General features: G+C 58.0%; 1 protein-coding gene across 1 annotated transcript in view; it reads left to right on the plus strand.

Moving 5' to 3' along the window:
- The window catches only part of EFNA2 (ephrin A2), a 39,834-nt gene extending 15,927 nt beyond the window's left edge, over nucleotides 1–23,907 (plus strand). The window contains exons 2-4 of the mRNA XM_059869882.1: nucleotides 16,693–16,982; nucleotides 20,241–20,306; nucleotides 21,528–23,907. Of these exons, the coding sequence (XP_059725865.1) occupies nucleotides 16,693–16,982; nucleotides 20,241–20,306; nucleotides 21,528–21,649 (478 nt within the window). The 3' untranslated portion in view covers nucleotides 21,650–23,907. The remainder of the gene's footprint in view (nucleotides 1–16,692; nucleotides 16,983–20,240; nucleotides 20,307–21,527) is intronic.
- Nucleotides 23,908–24,136: the final 229 nt, after the last annotated feature.

The raw sequence follows: 24,136 nt of genomic DNA on the forward strand, positions 1-24,136 counted from the left end.
GCATCCCCATCCCAGCAGGACCCCCACCACTGCATCCCCATCCCAGCAGGACCCCCACCACTGCACCCTGATCCCAGCAGGAGCCCCACCACTGCATCCCCATCCCAGCAGGAGTTCCACCACTGCATCCCCATCCCAGCAGGAGCCCCACCACTGCATCCCCATCCCAGCAGGAGTTCCACCACTGCATCCCCATCCCAGCAGGAGCCCCACCACTGCATCCCCATCCCACTGGGAGCCCCACCACTGCATCCCTGTCCCCGTGGGACCCCTGCCATCCTGCCCTGGCGCTCCCCACGTCCCACTGCCATCTCTGGGGGCTGCCTGTGCCCGTCCCCAGCGTGCTGCCACCCCGGGCGGGGGCGGGGGGAGCTGCTGCCCGCCGTGCCTTTTGTCAGCCTCAGAGAAGTTGACCTTGAAGCGCGCTGGCAGAGCCCTGCAGCTTAATCGTGTTAGAGGTGTCTGACTGCGGCTCGCGCGGCTCTACCTGAGCGGCATCAGCAAGGGGGACGCGGCGGGCTCGCCGCCCCGGCTCAATAATTGATGCGTTTTTCTCAGCTCCCCCTTCCGTGAAAGGAAACCCAAGTGCTGGGTGGATGGCAGGGCTGGGAGGATGGCAGGACCAAGAGGATGGCAGGGCTGGGTGGATGGCAGGGCTGGGAGGATGGCAGGGCTGGGTGGATGGCAGGGCTGGGACGATGGCAGGATTTGGGAGGATGGCAGGATTTGGGAGGATGGCAGGATTTGGGAGGATGGCAGTGCTGGGAGGATGGCAAGATTTGGGAGGATGGCAGTGTTGGGAAGATGGCGAGATAGAGAGGATGGCAGGAATAGCAGGATGGAAGTATTGGAAAGGTGGCAAGCCTGGGAGGATGGCAGAACCAGGAGGATGGCAGTGGCAGTGATATGGGCTGGCAGTGGGAATGGTGAGGGGCTGGGTTCCAGGTGGATGCTCCAGGATGCCATCCTGGGGTCACCCCGCTGTGGATGGGTACTCTGTGGTCACCAGGAGAAACGTGGAGGTGGGAGCAGCCCCTTGGGTGCCCTCCTGCTCTGCCCAGCTTCCTCCCCATGAGAAGACCCCAGGCACCACATTTCCACCTGCTTTTTTTTAGGGATCTGCAGAAACCCTCAAGCCCTGCATTCTCATGGAAGCACCGAGCAACCTCACAGCCAGCATCTCCCTTTTCCCGTGAGCACCTCCTGCCCCAGAGCCTGGCACAGCCCCTCTAGTGCCCTCACCACAGCTCCCCGGGTCTCCCCTGCTCCCACCTGGATCCCCATCACCCTCAGTGACCCTGGACCCCATGTTGGGGACACTGGCCCTGGGTGCCCCCTGGCTCAGCCCCTTCATGCTGGGCAGAGTTGTTTTGCTTCCATACAACCCTTCCTCCCTGCTTCCCCCTTTTTCCCCCCTTTCCCCTCTTAGCCAAGCGCACAGGGAAGGGGAGAGATTTTAACCTTCTGCCTGGAACCAATTAAAAAGGTCTTTCCACAGAGACGAAAGTGCTCGTGCACCTTTGTGTGCTGTGAGCGGGGGGAAGAAAGCAGAGGCGGCCTTTGAAGGGGGGATGAGGTCCCTCCGCTGGGACCCCTCCGGGCTTTCAAAGCCTGCGTTATTTCTTTATTTTTAAATAGCCAAATTAAAGTGCCTCCCGCTTCCTCCCCTCCCCGTTTGCGCGGCTGCACGTGGTCCCCACCAGCTGCGAGGGGGGATGCGGGCACGGCTGGTCCCATTCAGGGTGTTCTGGGCACCAGGAGGGGTCAGGGCATGGCCCTAAACCCAGCCGGGACCCCTCTGGGATGGGGCAGAGCATCCCTCCTTCCTGCAGAGGTGCTGGCAGGGTGGTGTTGAGGGGGTTCTGGCTGAGTCAGGTGGTGGCACACTGCACCCCAGATCAGGACAAACCCCTGCTTGTCTCAGGGCAGCCCCATGACCAGGGCAGCCCCTCCATCACCAGAACAGCCCCCTGCCCACCTCAGTGCAGTCACCCAGGGCAGCCCCCTCTCACCCAGCAGAGCCCCCCTGACCCATTCCAGCCCCCCCTCGCCGCCCCTTGAACTCAACCAGCCGAACGCATGAGTGGCTTTCTTCAAAGCCCCCTCCCCAAGCCCTGTGCCCCCCCCTCCCCGCCGCCCCCTGCCCAGCCCCGTAAGCCCCCGCTGAAAGGGCCGCAGAACAAAGCACAGGAAGGGATTCCGGTGGTTTCCGCACGGACCTGAATGTGGAGCCGCTCAATGGAAGAGGAGCCGCGACGCGCCGGCGCTTTTCATCCCCGCATCCCGCTCCGGCCGCGGGGCCGCGAACCCAGCGCTGCCTCCCCGCGCCCCCCGGCTCCTTTCTCCTTTATTTTATTTTATTTTTTAAATTATTTTTTTTTTTTTATAATATAGTAGTCTCAGATTTATTTTTCCACAGTGTAATTCTGAAAGACAGCGGAGATGAATTATTCATTCCCCCTCTTTGCCTTTGCATACAATCCCTGGCGGGGAGAGGGCCGTGGCGAATGCGTTTGTGTGCAGGGCTGGGCCAAGGGGAATGGAAATCGATGGTTAAGGTTTAGATGGGGGCATTAGGTGATATTTTGGGGCTGGAGCACGTGGGATGAGGCCAGGAAGTTTCTAGTGGGGAATTGTTCCTTTCCCAAAGCTGCCACAGAGTGGAGGGTCCCGGGGTGTGGGGGCTGGTGGGTGACCCCAGGCTCTGGGTCTGGGTCTTGTGTGTGTGGGGGGCTCCAGGATGGGCACCGTGGTCCTGGCTTCCCCCTCACCTACTCATGATTCTGGGTGAAAGTAAAGAAAAGTACCCTTTTTTCCTAAATTTCTCCTAAATGAAATGCTTCTTTAACTCGACCTGGGATGTGAAGCCCGGCTGAGGAGGAGGAGGGATTCTTCAAAGAGTAAGATGGCTTTGGAGACCTGTGGCTGGTGCTGCCTTCATCCCTGTCCTGCCACCCTCTTTATCCCCAACCTGCCACTCCATTCATCCCATCCTGCCATCTTCTTCATCCCCATCCTGCCACCTTCTTCATCCCTGCCTTGCACCCTCATAATTTCAGAAGAATATTCCCCCTTGTTTACCCCCAGAACCCCGACTCTGTGCCCTTCCCTGGGGACACAAAGGCAGCTGGTGCCACCACTGACCCCTGGCATGGCCATGCCTGGACCTTGGAGTTGGCTGCCAAAACCTGACAGGGGAAAAAGGAGGTGAAGCAAGGGGAGGGGGGATAAGGGGGGGGGTGAATCAGTGCTAAGGGAGGCAGCACCCCGGGCAGGGCTTTAATCTGATTAGTCTTGGAGTGAATGGATGAAGTGAAAAGGCTTAAACCCCAGTGAAAGGAGAGGGGAGGATGGGGCCACTGAGAAGTGAAGACCCCGGCTGGTTGCACCAAATCAGGTCAAATTTGGCCAGTGGGACACAAGGGGAAGGGATAAGGGGGGAAGAGTCAGGCAAGGAAATCAGTGTGGATCTGCTGGCACTGTGACCTCACAGGGACCGCTGGGCTCTGTGCCTCTGTTTGTCCCTCCTTTCCCTTCCTGTGGTGGAGGTGCCAGGGAGGAGCTCCCCTCGCTGCAGCCTGTGCCCTGTGTCACCTGGAATGGCGACAAGGAGCCGCTGGGTGCCGGGGCAGCTCCAGGAGCCTACGGTACCCCGGGGCTGAAGCCAAGGGCTGCCGGGGAGTGCTCCCCTCGGCGGGGGTGGCCGCCTTCCCCTCCATCCCCTCTCCACCCGATCGATCCTTGCCCCGATCGATGGGCGCTTCCCTGCGGGCGAGGGGCGGTGCTGCCCGGCCGGGCAGGAGAAATGGCTTTTCACAGAGCCTGGAGCAGGATCCAGCATCGATCTCTGGTGCCTCGTCAGAGATCAATTAGGCCGGTCATTAGCCGTGCCCAGAGAGCAGTGGGAGCCTGGGCTGGGAGGGGAGAAGGGAAATGCCAGGCTGGCAGAGGGTGCCCGCAGGCACGGGATGCTCGGGAGCTGCCAAGCTCACACATCCCACCCTGCACATCCACAGACCTTTCCCTGCCTCAGTTTCCCAGATCACAACTGAGGTAAAAGCCGTTCCAGCATGACTGACAGTCGGGTGATTGTCCCGGGGCTCTGAGAGCCTCGTGGCTGGGCTGTTCCTGGCTCATCCTCCTGATGGGAATGTTTGTTTATCAGTCCCTTCTGAGCCGTAGGCACGGCTGGAGCTGTCCAAGGAGCAGGAAGGGGCCTGGCAGGAGCATGGCTGTCCCGAGGGCTGACAAGTGACAGGGTGTTCTCAAACAGCAGGGCATGTGTCCGTCCCACCGGGGCGTGTGTCCGTCCTGGCTTAGGGGAAGCAGCGCGTGGGAGGCCCCGTGGGACCGGAGTGTGGAGGAGCAGGACAGTGACCAGGTCATTGTCCTGCTGGGAGGCCACGTGGAGTGGCTGAGACCACCCAGGCACTGAAGAGGGGACTGGACAGGACGGCCCAGACAGGAGAGCACGGACAGGGATCCCCAGGGCAGCCCTGGCTGGGAGAGAGCCACAGGCACTCCATGGTGGGAAAGCAGGAGTGGTGCCTGGAGGGGTGTAAAGGGGAGCAGGACCAACATCATCTCTTGGGTGTGAGTTTTTAAGGCTCTGAAGGACCTGATGGTACTTGGCATCTGTGCAGGGACATGTTGTGAGAAACCTCTGTGTCCCCCTGACCTGGCATCCTCCCAGCCTGGCATCTTCCTGACCTGGCATCCCCCTGACTCAGCATCCCCCATTCCCGACATCCTCCAGCCTCATCCTGTACCCGTTTTCCCCTCTGGCTCAGGGTTTGTGTCCATCCAGGTGCGCTCCTGGCAGCAGAGGATGTCAGGAACAGCCATCATGGCAGGCATTTGGCATCCACCCTCTGTGCCACTGGCCTGTCATCCTCCCCTTAGCCAAACCCCAGCTGGAGAGTGGCTCTGAGCAGAGCAAACCCTTGGGTTTGGGGAGGGTGACCTGGAACAGGTACTGCCTGCAGCAGCTGCCTCTGCCCGCGAGCTGCAGCTTCTAAGAAACAGAAAATAAAGAGAGTTTCAAAAAGAAAAAAAAAAAAAGGAAAAAAAAAAAAAAAGGAAAAGTTCCCCGATTACATCTGGTGAAGTGACAAATCTGCCAGGCAGGTGATTATTCTGGGTACGGACGTGCCGAACACAGATGCCGATAGGATTAAAGGGGAAGGGGGGGAGCTCGCCCTGTTAAACCAACACCTGATAAAAGAATAAACCAGCCCGAGGAATTAATTCCCAGCGCTGCCAAGGTCGTGCGGCGCCAGGCCCGCTACCACTGCCGTGGGGAAGGGACGGTGTCCGAGCTCTGGGGTGACCCCTGGGGCTCTGGACCCCCCCCACGCCCGGGCACCCTGGCACTGCCGCAGCCCCCGCTCCCGGGAGCGCCCGTACCCGGCATGCCCTCGGCTGCCTGGTTGCTTTCCAGGCACGTCCCGGGCATCCCCTTGGGATGGCGCAGAAAATTAACAGCAGTTCAGATCTGAGGAACTTTATGACACGTGTATGATAGGACTGAACCAGGGCGTAATTGAATGACGGATGAGCTTCCAAGAGCCACATTTCCAGGGAGTAATGAAAAATAGAAGTGCTATTGACTAAAGGAGCTTTCGGCGGCCGGGCGGCACGGCGCGGGATGAGCCGCTGCCGGCGGGGGGAATGCATCAATACGGCGAGTAATAGCTCAGTTATTATAACTCTGGAAATGTCATTCAGGCCTAACCAGAGAACACTGGCTATTAACTAGCCTTAAACAGAACGCGCCGGGCGGGAGCCCGAGCTGCCAGTGCCTGATAATTATTTTACTTCTTTTCATGGCTCTGTCGCCTTTCCCACTGCGGGAAGCCGGCCTGAGTGCCCGCAGCCCCAGGGGTTGCTGTTCCTGCCTGTGGCACTGAGCCAGGCCAGGCTCCTTGGGAGCTGCTCCAGGGCAAGGCCCCATCGCACCCCAGTTTGTCCCTGTCCCTCGCAGGGATTGCTGGCGTTGCTCTTGTCACCTGCAGCTACAAGCTCAGAGCTGCAGGCTTTGTGCACAAGCCTCCCCGTGTCCCTTCCTGCATCACTTCCCATGCACATCCCTTCCTTCATCCCTTCCTGCATCCCTCCCTGCATCTCTTTCTGCATCACTCCCCATGTACATCCCTCCTTGCATCCCTTCCTACATCCCTTCCTTCATCCTTTGCTGCATCTCTTCCCTCATTCCTTCCATGCACATCCCTCCCCACTGTTCTTCCCCTCATCCCTCCCTGCATCCCTCCAGCGCCTCTGCTGAGACATCCAGCCGGCAGCGATGGGATCTGGGCTGGCAGAGGCCGGCTCAGGGCCCAGTGCCCTGTGGAGCCCTGAGGTGTAATGAAAGCCCAGGGGAGAGTATCGAGTGATCCTAAATGGATTTTCTCCATTAGCTCAGCCCCATCAGCCGGTTATCCCCTCCTGGAGCGCTCCAGGGCTGCCGCCAGTGGCACTTAGAGTGCTGCCAGCACCTGCTGCCACAGCACAGCGCAGCACCCACCTGCTGGCACCGCCAGAGGGGACCCGTCCTGCCCCCCAGCACCATCCTCCTGCTTTTGGGGCGCCCTTTTTGGGGGCTAGTGTGCCTGTGAGAAAGATGGTGAGGTGCAGGGGGGGTCTAACAGCCCAGCCTTATCCCTGGGTACCTCAACATCCCACCCTGCCATAGGAGAGGTTGTGGCGAGGGGGCACAGTGGGGTGAGGGAGGGTTGGCTCCTTCCCACACGCAGCCGCTCCCTGTTTGGCAAGTCGGAGTTCATCATTAGCCAGGAAATAATTAATTGTTGGGCAGACAAAAGGCATCGCTCGGCCCCCCCGGAGACCCTGTCAAAGGGAGCTGTCAGGGGCGGGCATGATAAATCACGGCTCTGCAGCCCCGTGCTGCCGGGACAGGGGACAGTGGTGTCCTTTGGGGGTCACCGCGGGTCTGCAGCCCACCCGGTGTCCCCTGGGAGTGCCAGGGTGGCACTGAGCAGAGGCAGGGGGCTGCGGGGTGACAGCAGGTGCCCGCTGTGTCCGTCCTTCTGAGCCGTGTCCCTGCTCCCGCCCGGCCCCGCCGTGACGTCCCGCTGGGCAGCGGCGGCCGATTTCCACCGCGTCGGCGTTTTCCCGGTGATTGCGGGGCCAGCGCTCGCCCGGCTCCCGCTGATCAAATTACCACCACTGCTCGCCCCAAATTCCCTGCCAGTCCAAGTGTTCCAAGGTTAAAGAGTCACCGGTGCTCCTGCCAACCCCCACCCTGCTGCCACCCGTCTCGCCACTGCCCGGAATTCAGCCGCTGGCCCGAAAATAGTGGCCAACAAGTGAAATAATGCACCAGTCCGTGTTTATCCATGTTAATTTGTGTGTCTTTAGCCAGTTGGGATGGGGAATGTGCTCCTTCTCTGTCGTTCCTGCTGCTGGACCCGTACCATGCAGGAAGATCCAGCCCTAGGGCAGGGAAACTGAGGCACGGAAGCAGTGGATACCGTGCTGGTGTCACAACAGGACCGTGCCATGTCCTGGTTGTGGCTCTGGGATGAGACAAATGGAACGGCTCTGGGGAGTGCCAGGACAGTGGCTTGTTTGGCTCAGAGACCGGAGTGTGACACTGATCTATCTCCTCAGTAGCCTTTCCTGCTGCTACTCAGGCCTTCACAGCACCGAGGACACCCAAAATCTCCCTCCAGCGTGGTGACAGTGGGACTGGCAGGGTGGGTGCCCCAGGAAAGGCTGTCCCTCACCCCCAGGACAGCAGGGAGGTGACATCAGATGAGACAAGAGGCTGGCACCAACACCGTGCCGCTGGTGACCCCACATCCCGAGGCTCTTCCTGCAGCATGCCAGCCCCAGCCACCACCATGCTGGGGCTCGGCCGTGCTAATGAGGTCACCCCTGGGGGGCTGTTTACCCCATCCCCCCCTGGAGACCCCCAAAGGCCGCCTTGATCCGGCTGTCCCAGCGGGCTGCGGCGCGGAGCCGGCGCGGGCGGTGGGGGGCCCAGCTGTCACCGGCTGATAACCCCCAGCGGCTCGGTCCCGTGCCCGTTATCAGCGCCCGCCCGCCTGGCCAGACGCGGTAATTAGGGCGCTCAGCGTGAGCCACCGGAGCACGGATGAGCACGCGTGATCCCGTGCACGGCTGGCATGTGCCCGGCGCCCGGCTGCGAGAGACGTGCGGTGCCCGACGGCGGCGGGGACGTGAGCGGGGCTGGTGTGCACAGGGCTGAGCGTGCACGGGGACACGAGTGCCAGGCTGTGTCTGTGGGGTCATGTGTGCCAGGCTGATGGCCGTGGGGACACGGGTGCTGGATGGTGGCATGCAGTGATTTGGGAATGAATCACCTCTCTCTGGAGCCCGGTGTCCCTGTCACCTTCACTGCCAACCACCGCTGTGACCCCTCGTGCCACCTGGCTCTGCAGCTGTCTGGGTCTGCTGGCCCTCATGCTGATCCCTCTTGGACCCTCACTCCTCCCCCTGGGCCTGACCTTGCCATGCCCATCCCATCATGGCCATCCTGTTGTGGCCACCCTTGTGTGTCCATTGCTCTGTGCCATCCTGCCGTGCCCACCTCGCCGTGCCCCCGGCTCCCGGAGCAGCCGCGGCGCTGCTGGCACTAACACAATTACCGTGACACTTCCCAGCCCTCGTCTCTCCGACAGTTCAGTTTCTGCTCTGATTCGATTTGCGCGGAACCGGCCGCGGGCCCGGCTGGCTGCCGCCATCCCCGGAGCCAGCTGGGCTGCTGGCACTCCCAGCCGTGGCCAGAGATCCCCCCCGGTGCCATCCCACCGCGGTGGGCACTGTGGCACTAAGGGCTGGCAGCAAGGGGTGTCACATGCACGGTGTCACATTCATGATCTGTGTGGTTCCCGGTGCCTCGGTAGCCGGGAGCTGCTCTGTGGTCATGGCAGAGCTGTGCTGGGATGTGAGGGTGGTGCCAGCTCCCAAAAATGTGTGGGGAGGGATGTGGGGCAGCAGGCCCTGCTCTGGATGAGGTGCCAAGGGGAGGAGATGGGCGTGATGGAGTCTGGGGTGCCATGAGCATGAAGGGGGCACAGAGGAGCACCAGGGTGGGGTCTCAGGGTGGTCTGAGGAGCCTGGGGGTCACTCCCCCACAGCCCAGCCCGAGGCTCAGGGTGCCTCCTCAGTCCCCATCCCAGGGGCTCGTGACTGGCACCACTTGGTGGCCACAGGTCGGGCTGGAGCAGCTGGGGCTCCTGCAGGAGAAGGAGTTGGAGCAGGACCTCTGCACCACCCCACTTTATTATTGAATTTAACCTACAGTCTTCCTTACATGCCACAGTGCCCGTAACTAGTGCAGAGGCTGCTTTTATGTGCAAATGAGGCTTTTTTTTTTTAATCTTTGACAGAGAATGTGCTGTGTTTACATAACAGAGGGCCCTGGTACTCTGGAGAGGGCCACTGACAGTGCTGGCAGGAGATGTTAAGAAAGATCTAACATTTCTGATCTCTGTTTAGCCAGAGGCGCTGCGAGGCAGCGGGAGCAGCAGGGGAGGGTGGCTCTGGGGTGCCCTGGAGAGCAGCTTGGCTGTGCCTGCCCCGGGCTCCGGGGCCAGGAACCTGGGGCAGAAGGGATGGAGCAGCTGCAGGAATGGGGTGGCACCAAAGGGTCACGATCTGGATGTCCCTATGCTGTGATGGAGACCCCAGAACCGTCTCTAGGGTCTCCACCCCAATGGCTTGGGACAGGGCTGCCCTTCTCCTGAGGTTTGGGAGCATCCAACAACCTTGGGATGACCAAAAAGTGGTGGTGAGCCCAAAGCTGGTGGTGAACCAGCAGCCAGGGGCTGAGAGGATGAACTGTCCCAGCTTCCCTCTGTCGTCCACTGCCACCAGCAAAGGGAAAAACTCCTCCTGCCAGGTTAAGTGGAAAAATGACCAATATCCTGCGGCCTGCCAGGTTCAAGCGCATTAATTCCAGGGAGTCGGTTAATGGCAGTATTGATTAGTCTCAGCGCTCGGCTAACGAGCATCCATGCTAATGAGGGGTGAGTGGTGGGAATTGCAGCAGCTGGAGCAGTTCTAGGGAGCTTCTTTGGTTGTGGGGTGAGGGTAGAGCTCCCCAAAAAGAGGCTCCACCTGCCTGGGGAGTGGGTTCATCCCCCTGGATAGGCTGTGGCATGTGGAAAATGGAATGTTTGTGTGCTGAAAACATGATTTCTGCCTGACACCTGTGTTTTTTCTGGACAAGAGGGTGATGTCATGAGTCTGAGGGAAAAACCTGTCTGATCCATGCTTGGCATCATGGCAGGGTGCATCCACCCAGCGTGTCTGTGTCGTGCTGGGTCATGTGGAACTCCCAGCTCCTGGTGCATCCATGGGGTCATGGCTCTGTTTGGGTTTATCCCAGGCACTGTGAGCTCTGGGGTACCACTCAGGGAGCTGTTGTGTGGGAAGGAATCTCCCAATCCCAATCCCATGCACGGCACTGTGGGGCTGAGGGTGAAGCTGCCCTGGCTCTTCCTTGGAAAGTTGCTCAGTTTTTGAACTCTTTGCTTTTTTCTCTCTTTTTTCACTGCAAACACTTGAAAGGCCCCGTTCCTCCCCCCACTGTCTCCAGCAACCCACCTGGCCCTATCTCACTGCAGTCACCCTGTGGGGATGGGGGGGTGACATCCCAAATTTGGCTTTGCATTTCCTTTGTGCAGCTTGGCAAGAAGTGGGACGGGGAGGGAGAATCAGCTTGGAGTTTGGAGAACCAAGAGCAGGTTTTGCTTTGGGGTGCCCAGGAGTATCCTTGGAGTGGCCCTGCAATGGGGTGCAGTGGGGTGCAGGAGATGTAATGGGGTGCCAACCCCACGGTGGGATACCTGTCCAATATTGAGGTACCAGCCCCACAGAGGGGTGCCAGCCCCACGGTGTGGTCCAGCCACAGCCCAGTAGCAGCTGTTGGTGAGGATCAGTTCCCTTTTTCCACGAGCATCCCTGCAGCCAGAGGAGGCTGAGCTGCTTCTGTGCCGTTTTCGGCACCGCTTTGGAGGGAATCCTCTCCCCGGTACCACGTGCCCAGGCCCCGCCAGGCTGGCGCTTGCATTTAAACAAATTTTATTTTCTTCTGTGTGCTAAATCCTCCCCACAGCCTGCGGGATCGGGCTCGGCTCCGCTTCTGGATCCGCAATCAGGCTGAAATAACAGCTCCGGGGGTCCCCATTTATCTCCGTGCCTCTCTCCTCGTGCATCCCAGCTCATCCCGCTCTGTCACCCCATCCTGTAATATCTCGGCATCTCCCTAAAGCAAAAGATGACAATAAAGTGTAAATGGGGAGTGTTGGCTCTGGAGCATAATGATGGCAATTTAGATGCCAGCCGTCATTTCCCCGCCGTTGCCCCAGGTAACAGGAGCCGCTGAATCCTGTGGGAACGCGGCCGAGGCGGGACGAGGTTACCTCGGAGGCTGATGGCTGTCCTGGGATTTTCTGTCATTTACCTTAAAAGGAGGGAAAGGGAAATATCCATCAATGGAGGTGTGAGCTCCGGCAGCGCCGCGCTGAGCCGGGCTGGGGGTGCTGCTCCCCTGCTCCAGCTGGGGCAGTGCTGGTCCCTGACCAGCTCCAGGGATGCCAGGGCTGGGGAAGTGCCCCTTGGGTCTGCATGGAAATTGTTTTTATTACCCACACTGCCTGCCCCAGTCCTCATCCCCATCCCTGTGCCCATCTCCATCCCTGCCACTGTCCCTGTCTCTATCCTCATTCCATCCCTGTCTCTATTGCCATTCCCATGACTGTTCCCATTCCCATCCCCAATCCTATCCCCATCCCTGTCCCTATACCACTTTTTATCTCCATCCCCATCTCCATCACTGTCCCTGTCTATCCCCCATGTCCCCATCCCTGTCTTGGTCCCCATTCCCATGCCTGTCCCCATCCCTGTCCTCATCCCTCTCCTTATCTCTGTCCCCATCCCTGTCTCTATCCACATTCTTATCTCCATCCCTATCCTCGTCCATGTCCTTGTGTCTATCCCCATTCCCATCCCCGTCCCCACCCCTGTCCCACCCTTGTCCCCGGCTGGAGCAGCTCTGGGGCTGTCAGCCGATGTTAAGCCCAAACCCAGCTGCCATCGGCAGGAGCCGTCACCGTCACCGTCACCGTCACCGTCACTCCCGATCGCGGTGATTGAGCTCCCGAGTATGGAGCCGGGCTCGGAGGTTTGGAGCAGAGATAAATATTGGCATTAAAGCTGTCAGGGCCGGCGCCGTGGCGCTCCCACGGGGTCACTGACGGGGTCACCGATGGTGGCACTGCTGGGACCACACCCTCCCGCTCGCCACGGCTCCCAGTGACAACCCGGGGGGTTTCATCCCATCCCGCTGCTCCCCAAAGAGGGAATTGTTTCCCAGAGCAACAGGAGGACCGGGAGCCCCAGTCCTGCCTGTGGTTTGATTGGCACCAGCATTTCCCAGGGACCGGCATGTTCCTGGGATTCCCCAGCTGGAAAACTCCAGGAAAGAGGAAAGGGAAGGGAAAGGGGAAGGGAGAGAGAAAAGAGAAGGAAAACTGAAAAAGAAAGGGAAACTGAAAGAGAAAGGGAAGGGAGGGGAAGAGAAAAGGAAGGGAAAGAACATAAACATGACGGGCCTCCCTACAGCCCCTCCACTGTCTGGCTGGGCCCTGGGGAGCCCCTGTGCCCCCGCCCCGTGCCCACCTGCCCGTGCCCCCCAGCCCCTGCCCGTGCCCATCCTGCCCCCCACGCTCCCACTCACCCCCTCTTTATTTTTTTAATCAGCGGCGTCGCTTTCTGGTGCCGAAGCATTTCCCAGCCCCGCACTCAGGAAACCTCATTAACACAGATCAAAAGGAGCTTTTAATGATTTATAAAGGTGCAGCAGTTTGGAGAAATTAAATAATTTAGGTGCTGTGTGTACGGCGGGGTCCCTCCGGACCACATTACCGGCGCTCCGTGAGCCACGACGCCGTCCCCGCTCTGTCCCACCGTGGCACCAGGGACAACACCAGAGCCTCTGGGGACTGGGACTCGTCACTGCCACAAGGGTTGGGGTCAATGGGGACAGGGCAGGGTGTCCCTGGAATGTCATCTCATCCCTGCCAGCGCCAGGGCGGGATGCTGAGATCCTCTGGCGCAGCCTGGAGGGAGTTTGGGAGGTGCTGGTGCTGGGGATGCTCGCTCTCCACATGGAAAATATTTGGAAACACGGTTAAAATCAACCTTGGCACTGGTGAAGTGGTGGGATGGGGCAGTGGGATGGGGTCTGGGGTGGCCAAACCCACTGGACCAAAACTGGCTGGACACAGTGTCCAGGTGCCTCCAGCTCCATCCCCTCCCAGCTCCTCAGATGACTTCTGCCTCTTGAGCAGGGAACAGGGATCAGCCTCGAGGACACTGGGACCAGCACATGGCCCAGATTCCCCCTGGTGGCCCCGTCCTGCTCCTGCCCAGCGCTGCCATTGTCATCCCGAGGGATGGCACCGGGCTCGGCAGCGATCCCGGCTGCCCAAGGAGAAGGAGAAGCAGATGGAAAACCGGCTTAAACGTTCCCGGCGTGAAGTCCATTGCTGGCCACGGCCACGCCAGGAGGCAGCCGAGCAACAGCATTAATGCAGAAAGGAGCTGTGGGAGGGGTCGGTGGGTGTCTGCACCCCAGAGACCCTTCCCTGCCATCCCCAGCTCCAGGAGCCACTTTGTCCCCATTTCCTGAGTGGGGGGACACCTTGCAGGGCTGGGGGAGCTGGGGGGGGGTTGACATTGGCTGCTCTGCAGCTGAATTTCCATCAGGTTGTGTTTAATAGCCCCAAAAAGGGCAGGAGGGCTGGGGGGGCTGGTTTGGGGGGGTGGGGGGAGCTGCTGTGTTTTATTTTGCTCTGTAATAGGCTTATTACTCCTGATCACGCTGTGACTATTTGAATGAAGGAGATTTCGGGAGATGAAAGCGGAAGGGAGATTTTAAATCTCTCAGCGCCTGGCCCCGCAAGGACGGGTGCCCTTGGAGTGGGGGGGACCCCATACCTGGCCCCCTGCCCCATCCTCCCCTCACCCCTCTGCCCCTGTGAGCCCTGACCAGCCCCCAGGGGTTCCAAACCTCCTAATTTCCAGCCTCAATTTATTCATGGCCGGTTTATACCCATTTGTTTATGTGCCAACACCGTTCCTCAGCTTAAATAGCTCTTTTCCATCCATAATATTCCCCCCCCTCCCCGTATTCCAGTGGGCGCAATCATATCTCTTTTCAAGCTGTTCAGGAAAGAAAAATCTGAATTATTTAACCCTTGGGACACTGGCTGGTCTCGCAGGGTGTAGAGAGACAAATCCGCTTTGTTCCTGTGCTGGGTCGCTGCCCGAATTTGGGAATTTTGGGAGGATGCTGCTGCAGCTCAGAGGGGAAACTGAGGCACTGGCTGTGGTTTGGGGGACCAGGACCAGGGTTTGGATGTGGGATTTGCTCTCTTGGTTGGGTCTGCCCTGCAGGGGCCAGGGGTCTCCATCTGCAGGTGCCTCTCCTCTCAGAAGGGTTTTTCCCCTCCACAGTGAATATCCAAGAGGTAAAAACTTGAGAAGCCAATGTGTTTCCAGCATGGAGATACCACCCTGCCTGGCGTGCAGTGGGGACACAGGGGTTGGGAACTGCCAAGGGGGCTTCACCAGCTCTGGGATTTTAATTCCAGTTTCCCTCTGATGGATTCTTGCTCCTATTGTGAAGGGGCAGGGGTGTCACGGTGCTGGGAGGTTGTTGATTAAACCCAAACCTGATGGAGCCAGGCTCGGTGGGTGACAGGTCCACAGTGGTGGAGGGTGAGAGCATGGAGCTCTGGAGCTGGGGTGTCCATGGAGCGTGGGCTGCCAGCCTGGGGGTTGTCCTGGGTACATCCCTGGTGCTGGCATCATCCCCATCCCATGGCATCAGACTGGGATGCACTGGGGGAGCCCAGGACCCCGTGCAGAGTGGGGTGCACCATGCTGGGGATCCCCCCAGATCCCCTCACCTAAAGGAGGGTGACCCTCCTCCCCGTGGCCCCCCTGCACCCATCTGTGTCTGGGCCATTAATCAGCTTTAATCAGCTTTAATTCAGCAATTTGTCACTCCCTCAAAGTGAGTTTTTCCCAAAAATGTAATAATTATTATTACTATTATTCCCCTGATACGTGGGGGCCCCCCCTGCCTTTGCTTGGGCTTTAGTAACGATCATTAAAATAAATAATTTTTTTAAATAAAAGGCAGCGAGAAGAAGGTTTTTTTGTTGGTTTTTTCTTTAAATATTTTTTATTGTTCTCCGTGCATTTGAAAATTGTTTCCCAGTAAATTCCAGCCCTTTGTATTAATTTTACATTTTCCAATGTTACCTTGCCAGGGGCAGGGTTGGCACAACTGGCTCGGGAAAGGAGAGGGAAGGAGAGGGAGAAACCCTGCTCCTTAATTAGCGCGTTCCCTGTGTGATCAGAGAGCTTATGAGGCAGGTAATGAGCTGGAGGGGGGCTGCAGGACCCCCCCCTCCCCACACCACCCCCCTTCTTCCCCCCCTTCCCTTTTTGGGGGTCACTCTCCGCCGCCATCCCGCCGCAGGGAGGGAGAATGCACTTTTGGGGTGTTTCTGGATGAGTTGAAGCCGTCTCAGCAGCTGCCACAGCCTCAGGGGGTGTTTGGGAGCCCCAAGGTGCTGCTTTGGGAGGTTGAGGGGATTTTGGTCACTGTCCCCTGCCCACCAGGGCTGTGCTGTCCCCTCCAGCCACTGGCCAAGCCCTGGAGCTGTGGGGTGACCACTGTCCTGGCAGTGCTGAGATTTTGGGGGGCTACCTGATGAGGGGAACCTTCAATTGATAGGAAAAACCCTCAAATTGATATGAAAAAACCTCTCTCAGTGAGGAGGGGAAGCCAAGCTGCCAGGGGGGAGCGGCGAATTCAGCCTTGAGCTCCACCAGCTGTGGTGCTGGGGGTCTGGAATTTGGGGAAGGGATCACAAGGGCCGCCCTGAGGAGCTGGAGGGGGGTTGCTGGCATGTGCCACGGAGTTCTCCAGTGCTGCTAATCCCTTAATCTGTGGGGTAGTCTGTGCCAAGAACACCAGTGACACCGGGATTGCAGCGCCGCCGGGAATCATCGTTTTTGTGTGGTTTCCTGCCAAAAGGTGCCGGTTTGTTGGCATGAAACAAAGAGGATCTGGGTTAGTCTGGAGGTTAATGGGGCTGGTGGGGTTGGATCAGGCTTTGGATCACAGAGAGGTGAGGCCCTGGCACAGGGTGCCCAGAGCAGCTGTGGCTGCCCCATCCCTGGAAGCGTCCAAGGCCAGCTTGGACAGGGTTTGGAGCAACCTGGGACAGTGGAAGGTGTCCCTGCCCATGGCAGGGGGGACTGGATGGGCCTTGGGGTCCTTCCCACCTAAACCAACCTGGAATTCCATGGTTCTGTGTTTGCCTGCCCCTCCTTACCCACTTGGATCCGATAGTCCTGGATCAGCTGGAGGCACCACTTGATGTCCTGGGAATGCTCTCCTTGGCTCATTCCTGCAAAACAAGGAGGATTTTCAGTGCCAAAAAGAGCAGCTTGGCAGAGTCCCAGCTCAGGACACCAAGCAGGGCACAGAAACAGAACACCCCACGGGGACTGGAGGAGCTTTAATGTCCCTTCCTCCCCAAACCTCTGCGTGATTCCACGCCGGGAGGGGTCTCCAGACGAGCGAGAACGAGTTGGTGACCCACTGACCCAACATCTCCGCAGGTTCCACCGCGGGGACTACACGGTGGAGGTGAGCATCAACGACTACCTGGACATCTACTGCCCTCACTACGAGGAGCCGCTGCCGGAGCGGATGGAGAGGTACATCCTCTACATGGTCAACTACGAGGGCCACGCGTCCTGCGACCACCGGCAGCGCGGCTTCAAGCGCTGGGAGTGCAACCGCCCCGACTCCCCCAACGGGCCCCTCAAGTTCTCCGAGAAGTTTCAACTCTTCACCCCCTTCTCGCTGGGCTTCGAGTTCCGACCCGGCCACGAGTATTACTACATCTGTGAGTGGGGTTGGGGATGGGGTGGTCCTGGTGGCTGGGTTTGTGTTGGTGACCCAAAATGCTGCAGAATCGCCTCAAAACCGCGGCGCGTCCAGCTGAGGGCAAACATCTGGTGGAAACCTTTGCTGGGGTTTTCACAGCTCTGGGCATGAGAATGAACAGGATTGTCCAGAGGCACTGGTCTCATCCCAGTGGGAATGGCACTGGGAATGGCCCCAGCCCCAAGCAGTGTTCCACAAACTCCTGTGTATTCTTGTGCTCTCAAAAATATTCCCGTGGTCTCACATGTAATTCCTGTGTTCTTCCATGTAATTTCCATCCTCTCACATATATTTCCATGCTCTCCCATGTAATTTCCATCCTCTCACATGTAATTCCTGTGCTCTCCCATGTAATTTCCATCCTCTCACATATATTTCCATGCTCTCCCATGTAATTTCCATCCTCTCACATATATTTCCATGCTCTCCCATGTAATTTCCATCCTCTCACATATATTTCCATGCTCTTACATGTAATTCCTGTGCTCTCCCATCTATTCCCATGCTCTCCTATGTATTTCTGTGCTCTCGTGGAATTCCTGTGCTCTCCCATATACACCTGAGCTCTCCCATGGAATTCCCATGTTCTCACATGGAGTTCCTGTGCTCTCCCATGTATCCCTGTGCTCTCCTGAATCTGGGCTCCCTTTCTCACCCAAACCTGAACTGCCTGGCCTGCTCTGGAGGAAACTCCGGTGCTGACTGCAGGACAGGGGCTCCTGGCAGGGAATTTCCACTTCCAGAACATCCTCAGGAACAGGAGGGGGAGAGGAGCCCACTGGAAAAATAATCCAGCAGTGCTGGGAGCAGGTGCTGGGATAAAACCCAAACCCAGACGAGGCAGCACGACCCCAGCCCCGCTGCCCTCTCCAGAGCCACGGCCACGCTCCTCCGCCTTATCATTCCTCCTCTTTTTCCTAAAGCAGCTGTTTTCAGCCCACTTAATTTGTTCCTTTTATCTATATTAAATTACCATTTCCCCCCTCTCTCCTCTCCCCCCGTAAAATGTCACCGGCGCAATAACTGCGGCCACAACTCTCTCTGTCTCTCTTCCCCCTCACCAACAACCTCCCCCCCGCTTTTATTTTATTTTATTTTTTTTTTATTTTTTAATGTCGTTAGGGGGAGATTACACAGGAGTAAATGGGAAGCTGATCATTGCTAACCCGGTTAGAATTCCCGTCATGCGGAACATTAGAAATTATGCCTCTTTGAGGAACCGTATTTAGCAGACATGAAAGAAAAGAAATTACCTCCTCCTCGAGCCCACGGATTGGAATCCATTAACCCGCCGGCACCGGGACACGCTCGTGCCTCTGGAGCGGGTCAAGGGCACGCGCTGGCCCCGGGGATGGAGCTGGGATGCAGCAGGATGGGATGGGAATCTGTGGGGTGGGATGGGATTCTGTGGTTTCCATGCCGTGGGATGGGATTCTGTGGATTTGGATTCTGTGGGATGGGATTATGCAGGATGGGATGCTGTGGGATGGGATTCTGTGGGTTGGGATGCAGCTGGATGGGATTCTGTGGGATGGGATGCTGTGGGATGGGATTCTGTGGGGTGGGATGGGATTCTGTGGTTTCCATGCTGTGGGATGGGATTCTGTGGGGTGGGATGCTGCAGGATGGGATTCTGTGGATTTGGATTCTGTGGGCTAGAATTCTGCAGGATGGGATGCTGTGGGATGGGATTCTGTGGTTTCAATGCTGTGGGATGGGATTCTGTGGGGTGGGATGCAGCTGGATGGGATTCTGTGGGTTAGGAAGCTGCAGGATGGGATTCTGTGGATTTGGATTCTGTGGGCTAGAATTCTGCAGGATGGGATGCTGTGGGATGGGATTCTGTGGGGTGGGATGGGATTCTGTGGGGTGGGATGCAGCTGGATGGGATTCTGTGGGTTAGGATGCTGCAGGATGGGATTCTGTGGATTTGGATTCTGTGGGATAGAATTCTGCAGGTTGGGATGCTGTGGGATGGGATTCTGTGGGGTGGGATGGGATTCTGTGGTTTCAGTGCTGTGGGATGGGATTCTGTGGGGTGGGATGCAGCTGGATGGGATTCTGTGGTTTCCATGCTGTGGGATGGGATTCTGTGGATTTGGATTCTGTGGGATGGGATTATGCAGGATGGGATGCTGTGGGATGGGATTCTGTAGGATGGAATTTTATGGAATGGGATTCTGTGGGATGGGATTCTGTGGATTTGGATTCTGTGGGATAGAATTCTGCAGGATGGGGCACTGTGGGATGGAATTCTATGGAATGGGATTCTGTGGGATGGGATTCTGTGGGGTGGGATGGGATTCTGTGGGATGTAATTCTGTGGGATGGGATGCCGTGAGATGGTATTCTGTGGGTTCAATGCTGTGGGATGGAATTCTGTGGGATGGGATGCTGTGTGTTGGGTTTCTATGGGATGGGATTCTGTGAGTTGGGATTCTGTGGGCTAGAATTCTGCAGAATGGGATGCTGTGGGATGGGATTCTGTAGGATGGAATTCTGTGGAATGGGATTCTGTGGGATGGAATTCTGTGAGTTGGGATGCTGTGGGATGGTATTCTGTGGATTTGGATGCTGTGGGATAGAATTCTGCAGGGTGGGATGCTGTGGGATGGGATTCTGTGGATTTGGATGCTGTGGGATAGAATTCTGCAGGATGGGATGCTGTGGGATGGGATTCTGTAGGATGGAATTCTATGGAATGGGATTCTGTGGGTTGGGATGCTGTGTGTTGGGATTCTGTGGGTTGGGATGCTGTGGGAAGTCTGTGGTGCCCCTTAGTTCAGCACTTTCTCCGTCCCCCCATGGGGTGCAGTGCCAAAAAGGAAAAGAAAATGGGAGGGTAAAAAAACCCCACCCCCATGGAGGGTTGGCAGCAGCCCTGGAGGAGCTGGGATGGAGCTGGGATGGAGGAGTTGGGGTGCTCATGGTCCTGCTCAGCTCAGCACCTTTTCTTTCCCTCCATGGGGTGAAGTGCCAAAACAGAAAAGAAAAGGGAAGGGTAAAAAAACCTTTGCTTTAATTAAAAAAAGAGAAAATTAAATCTCTTTTTATACATATAAAATAATCCCATTTTCTCATCCCGAGAGGAAGTATCACCCTGATAATTACTGCAATTCCCTTTCTCCCAATGTTTATTACTTTTATTCAGTGCCTTGACCCTCGTTTTGCCACTGTCCCCACAATCCACCCCCTTTGTCCCCTTTTCCTCCTGCAGCCGCGTCCCCCCCGAACACGGTGGACAGGCCCTGCCTGAAGCTGAAGGTTTATGTTCGGCCAACAAGTAAGTGAGAGCTCTGGGGGGTCCCTGGGGGGGTCCCCAGGTCCTGCCCCATGGGTTGGGGGCGAGTGGTGGCCTTTGGGTACCACCCTGATGGTGACAAGGATGGGGACAGGGCCCCTCGGCTCTGTTGGAGCCATCTCAGCACTGTCCAGACAGAGACATAGGGAAAAAAAAATTATGAATAACAATAATCATCCCTGCTCAGTGGCTACTTTTCCAACTGGCATAAATCAGCCATTTAAAAAAACAAATTAATAATTTTCTTCTCCTGTTAACGTGTAATTAGCAAATGGCAGCGGCTCTCCCTGGGGACAGCGGAATGTCACCGGGTAACCGATGGCTCTCGCCTCCCTTCCTTTGGTGGCTTTAAAATAAAACCCAGCATAACAGAACCATCTGTAAAAACTCATCGTGTTCTATTCAGGATGAGGGAGGGAAAAAAAAAATCTCTCCTGATATTATGTTTTAAGTATTTTAATAATATTGGGATTTCGTTCCGTCTTGTGGAGGGGAAGAGAAGGGAAGGGGGAGAGAGGCTGGGCCTGGGGGATGGTGGGAGGTCCCTGGGGGGGCACCCCTTGACTGGGTCTGGCCTTGGAATGAGTCTGGAAACTTCATCCTGGCACGAGGGACCCTCTGGAATTGGGGGCACAGGGGGATCAGGTGGGTGGAGCATTGGAGCATCCCCAGGCAGGACCAGATTCTGCTTTTCCTGCCTCCAGGTCCATAAAAATCCATAATCCAGTGACAAACTGGAGCGAGCTGAGCTGGGGAGTGGCCACATGGGGTCCTGTGTGTGCCCCCCTGTGCACAGGACCCCCAGGCTGTGGACAAGGGGTGACCCTGCCCCGAGTGGGTCCATCCCTGGCTAAACCCCGGGGACAATGTCACCTCCCTGTGGCACACGGGGACCGGGTGCAGCATTCCCTAATCCCAGAAAAAGGGCAGGAGCTGTGCCCTGTGCCCTCGCCCACCCTGGGGAGCACCCTCAGCATTCCCACCCTCACGGCCGCACTTGGATGTCCCCGTGTCACATCCCGGAGGTGGCAGCTGCACTTTTGGGGCAGCTGGGATTTGGGGAGGGGTCAGCGCCCAGCGCACGGCCGCGGGAATGCTGCCAGATCCCAATCCCGGCGCGCCGAGCATCCCCGCGCTCCGGTTCCAGCCCGGATCGCAGCCATCCCACCGGCTCACCCTCCCTCTGTTCCTTCCTTTCCACAGACGATTCCCTCTACGAGTCCCCGGAGCCCATTTTCACCAGCAACAACTCCTGCTGCAGCCTCAGGGTGCCGCCGGCGGCGCTGGCGGTGGTGCCGGTCGTCTGGACGCTCCTGGTCTCGTAGCACCGACACCGACGCGCCGGGAGCGGCTCCGCGGGGCGGGAGCGGCCCGGGGACGGATCCCGCCCGCCCCGAATCGCCTGGATGGCGCCCAGGGAGGGTCGGTGCGGCCGACGAGGATCGTGTCGCCGCCTGAAGTCCCCGCCGTGGCACGGCTGTCCCGCCGGGAGCGGTGCCGGGCTGTCCCGGGGAGTGGGTCCCGAATTTCCATCCCTGCCCTGCAGCTCCGGCTGTCCCGGTGGGGCGTTGCTTTTTACATTTCTAGACCAAATACAGAGTCCTCGTCCGTTTGGGTTTTTTTTAATTTGGGTTTTTTTTGTTTGTTTGATTTGGTTTTTTAAAAGAAAAATATTTTTATTTTTATTTGTTGAGTTGTCGGGTCCCCTTGGTGCCAGACTGACCCACACGGGCCGGGCTCGAGTCCCCGCTGAGCCCTCGTTGTCCCCGCCGCGGGCAGAGCCACCGGGACCACCGGACACAGCGATGGTGCCACCGGCTCCGTGGGCACGGACTCCTTCCCAGCCCGGCCACAGGACGTCACGGAGCCGGACCCGCCGCCCCCGGCCGCCCCCTGCCCCAGACACGGGGGGCCTGGACGGACACAGCCCCCTCTGAGCACCCGGGGCTTCAGCCTGTCCCCTCAGCTCGTGCCACGGATGTCACCGCATCCCCGTGGGACACCGGGGTGGCTCCGTGAGCAGCAAAGGACACTGGATGCAGCCGAGGAGAGCCCTGGGGACAGCTGGCCTGGGGACACTGAGGAGCACCGGGGATGTGTGGCCAGCACAGCAGCACGGAGGATGGCGCTGGGAGAGCAGCGAGTGGCCAGCGAGGAGAGCACGAGGGGCGACCGGCATGGGGAGCAGCAGGAATGGCCAGCACCGGGAGCACCGCGTGGCCACCGGCACGGAGAGCACCGGGCACGGCTGGCACTGAAGATGACTGGCACTGGGAGCACCGGGAAGGGCTGGCACTGCAAGTGGCCGGCACTGGGAAGGCCGGGAATGGCTGGCTGGCACGGGGAGCACCGCCGGGCGCTGGGAGCCGGCAGGCCGGGCTCGCCCAGCCGTGGGCATCGCTGCGAGGGCGTTTGGCCGGCGCCGGGGCGGGAGGAGTGTGTGCCATGGATTTTCCTCCTCCACCCTGCTCCGTGTCCCCCCGATGCCTTGGGGTACAGGAGCCCCCGTGGGGGGGAGCCAGCGACCGCGTGCGGGACCTTCCTGGCGCTCCCCCATTGTCCCCCGACACTGCAGGGCTGGGCTTGGGGATTTTTCCCTTTTCCTTTGCATTAATAAGTGAACCCCCCGCCCCCTCAAACCCCCAATCCGAGGTTGGCCGTGACCCCAGGGGTGGCAGATCCCCAGGGAGGGGTCACCCCACTGCCCCGGGGTCTGACCCCTCCTCGCCTTAAAACTGGGGCTGTCCCACCTTGGGGAGGTCCTGTGCCCATCCTGCAGAAGCCAGGGGTGGTGGGTGGTCCCGGGGGATGGCAGAGATGGGCTCAGACCTGGCTGGAGCCCCCCCATTCTGAGTGGATCCCTCAGTGGGGGCCGGGGGGGCTCTGTCCCTGTACATACAGCGCTATACTGTGAGCGGTTTTTTTTATGTATTGTTGAGAATGGATTTTATGGAAGGGTTTATCTTATTTTTATTTTATTTTTATTTTTTAGACTAGGAAGCTGGAATCTTGCAATAAGCTCATCCCGACCATCCAAAAAAAAAAAAAAAAAAAAAGAAAAGAAAAAAAATTTACAAAAAATAGAAAATTATAAAAAAAAAAAACCCCACATGATTAAAAAAAAAAAAAAATCGCATTCCCTGCCGTCCCTGTCCCTGTCCCGTGTGTCCAGACCAGGTCGTGGTTCCCAAGGGTGACAAAAGCATTGTGTTTATTGGGGGGGGGGATGCAGGGGGCACCCGCTGGGCTCCCACACGGAGCCGGCAGCACCCGCCTGGCCTTCGGTCTGTGTTTTATATATATATAGATTATATATATAAATATCTATATTGTGTACAGCGACTGTGGGAGAGTGGAAGGACGGAGGCGGCAGTGGGGCCAGCGGTGGGGGAGGGCTGGGGGTCCCCTGGAGCAGCCCCCCTGCCCTCGGCGCTGTCCCCCCCGTGCTGGTCCCCGTCGCGCCTCGCTCCGTCCTTCGACATTTCCGCTTTCGTCCTCGACGTCGTGCTGATGGTAACCGGATCTCTCACCCCCCATTTGGATTCTGTATTTTTTTATAATAAAATACAAATAAATGTCGTGTGAGGCCCTTGCTTTGAGGAATCACTTCTCCCTCTCCGTGCGGCTCCGTGTCCCCGCTGGGGGTGTCCAGGGTTGTGTCTCCGGAGGACTCCGGCTCCAGGGGGTCCATCCTTGCTCCCTTTCCCTTGGTACACCAGGGCTCTGCAGCCAGACCTCTCTGCTGGGTGCTGTGTTAATTACAGGAAGGACTTAATTACCCTGTTAATTAATAATAATGGATATTAAATTAA

Source organism: Haemorhous mexicanus, chromosome 29 (genome assembly GCF_027477595.1).
Source record: "Haemorhous mexicanus isolate bHaeMex1 chromosome 29, bHaeMex1.pri, whole genome shotgun sequence".
NCBI classification, from domain to species: Eukaryota; Metazoa; Chordata; class Aves; order Passeriformes; family Fringillidae; genus Haemorhous; species Haemorhous mexicanus.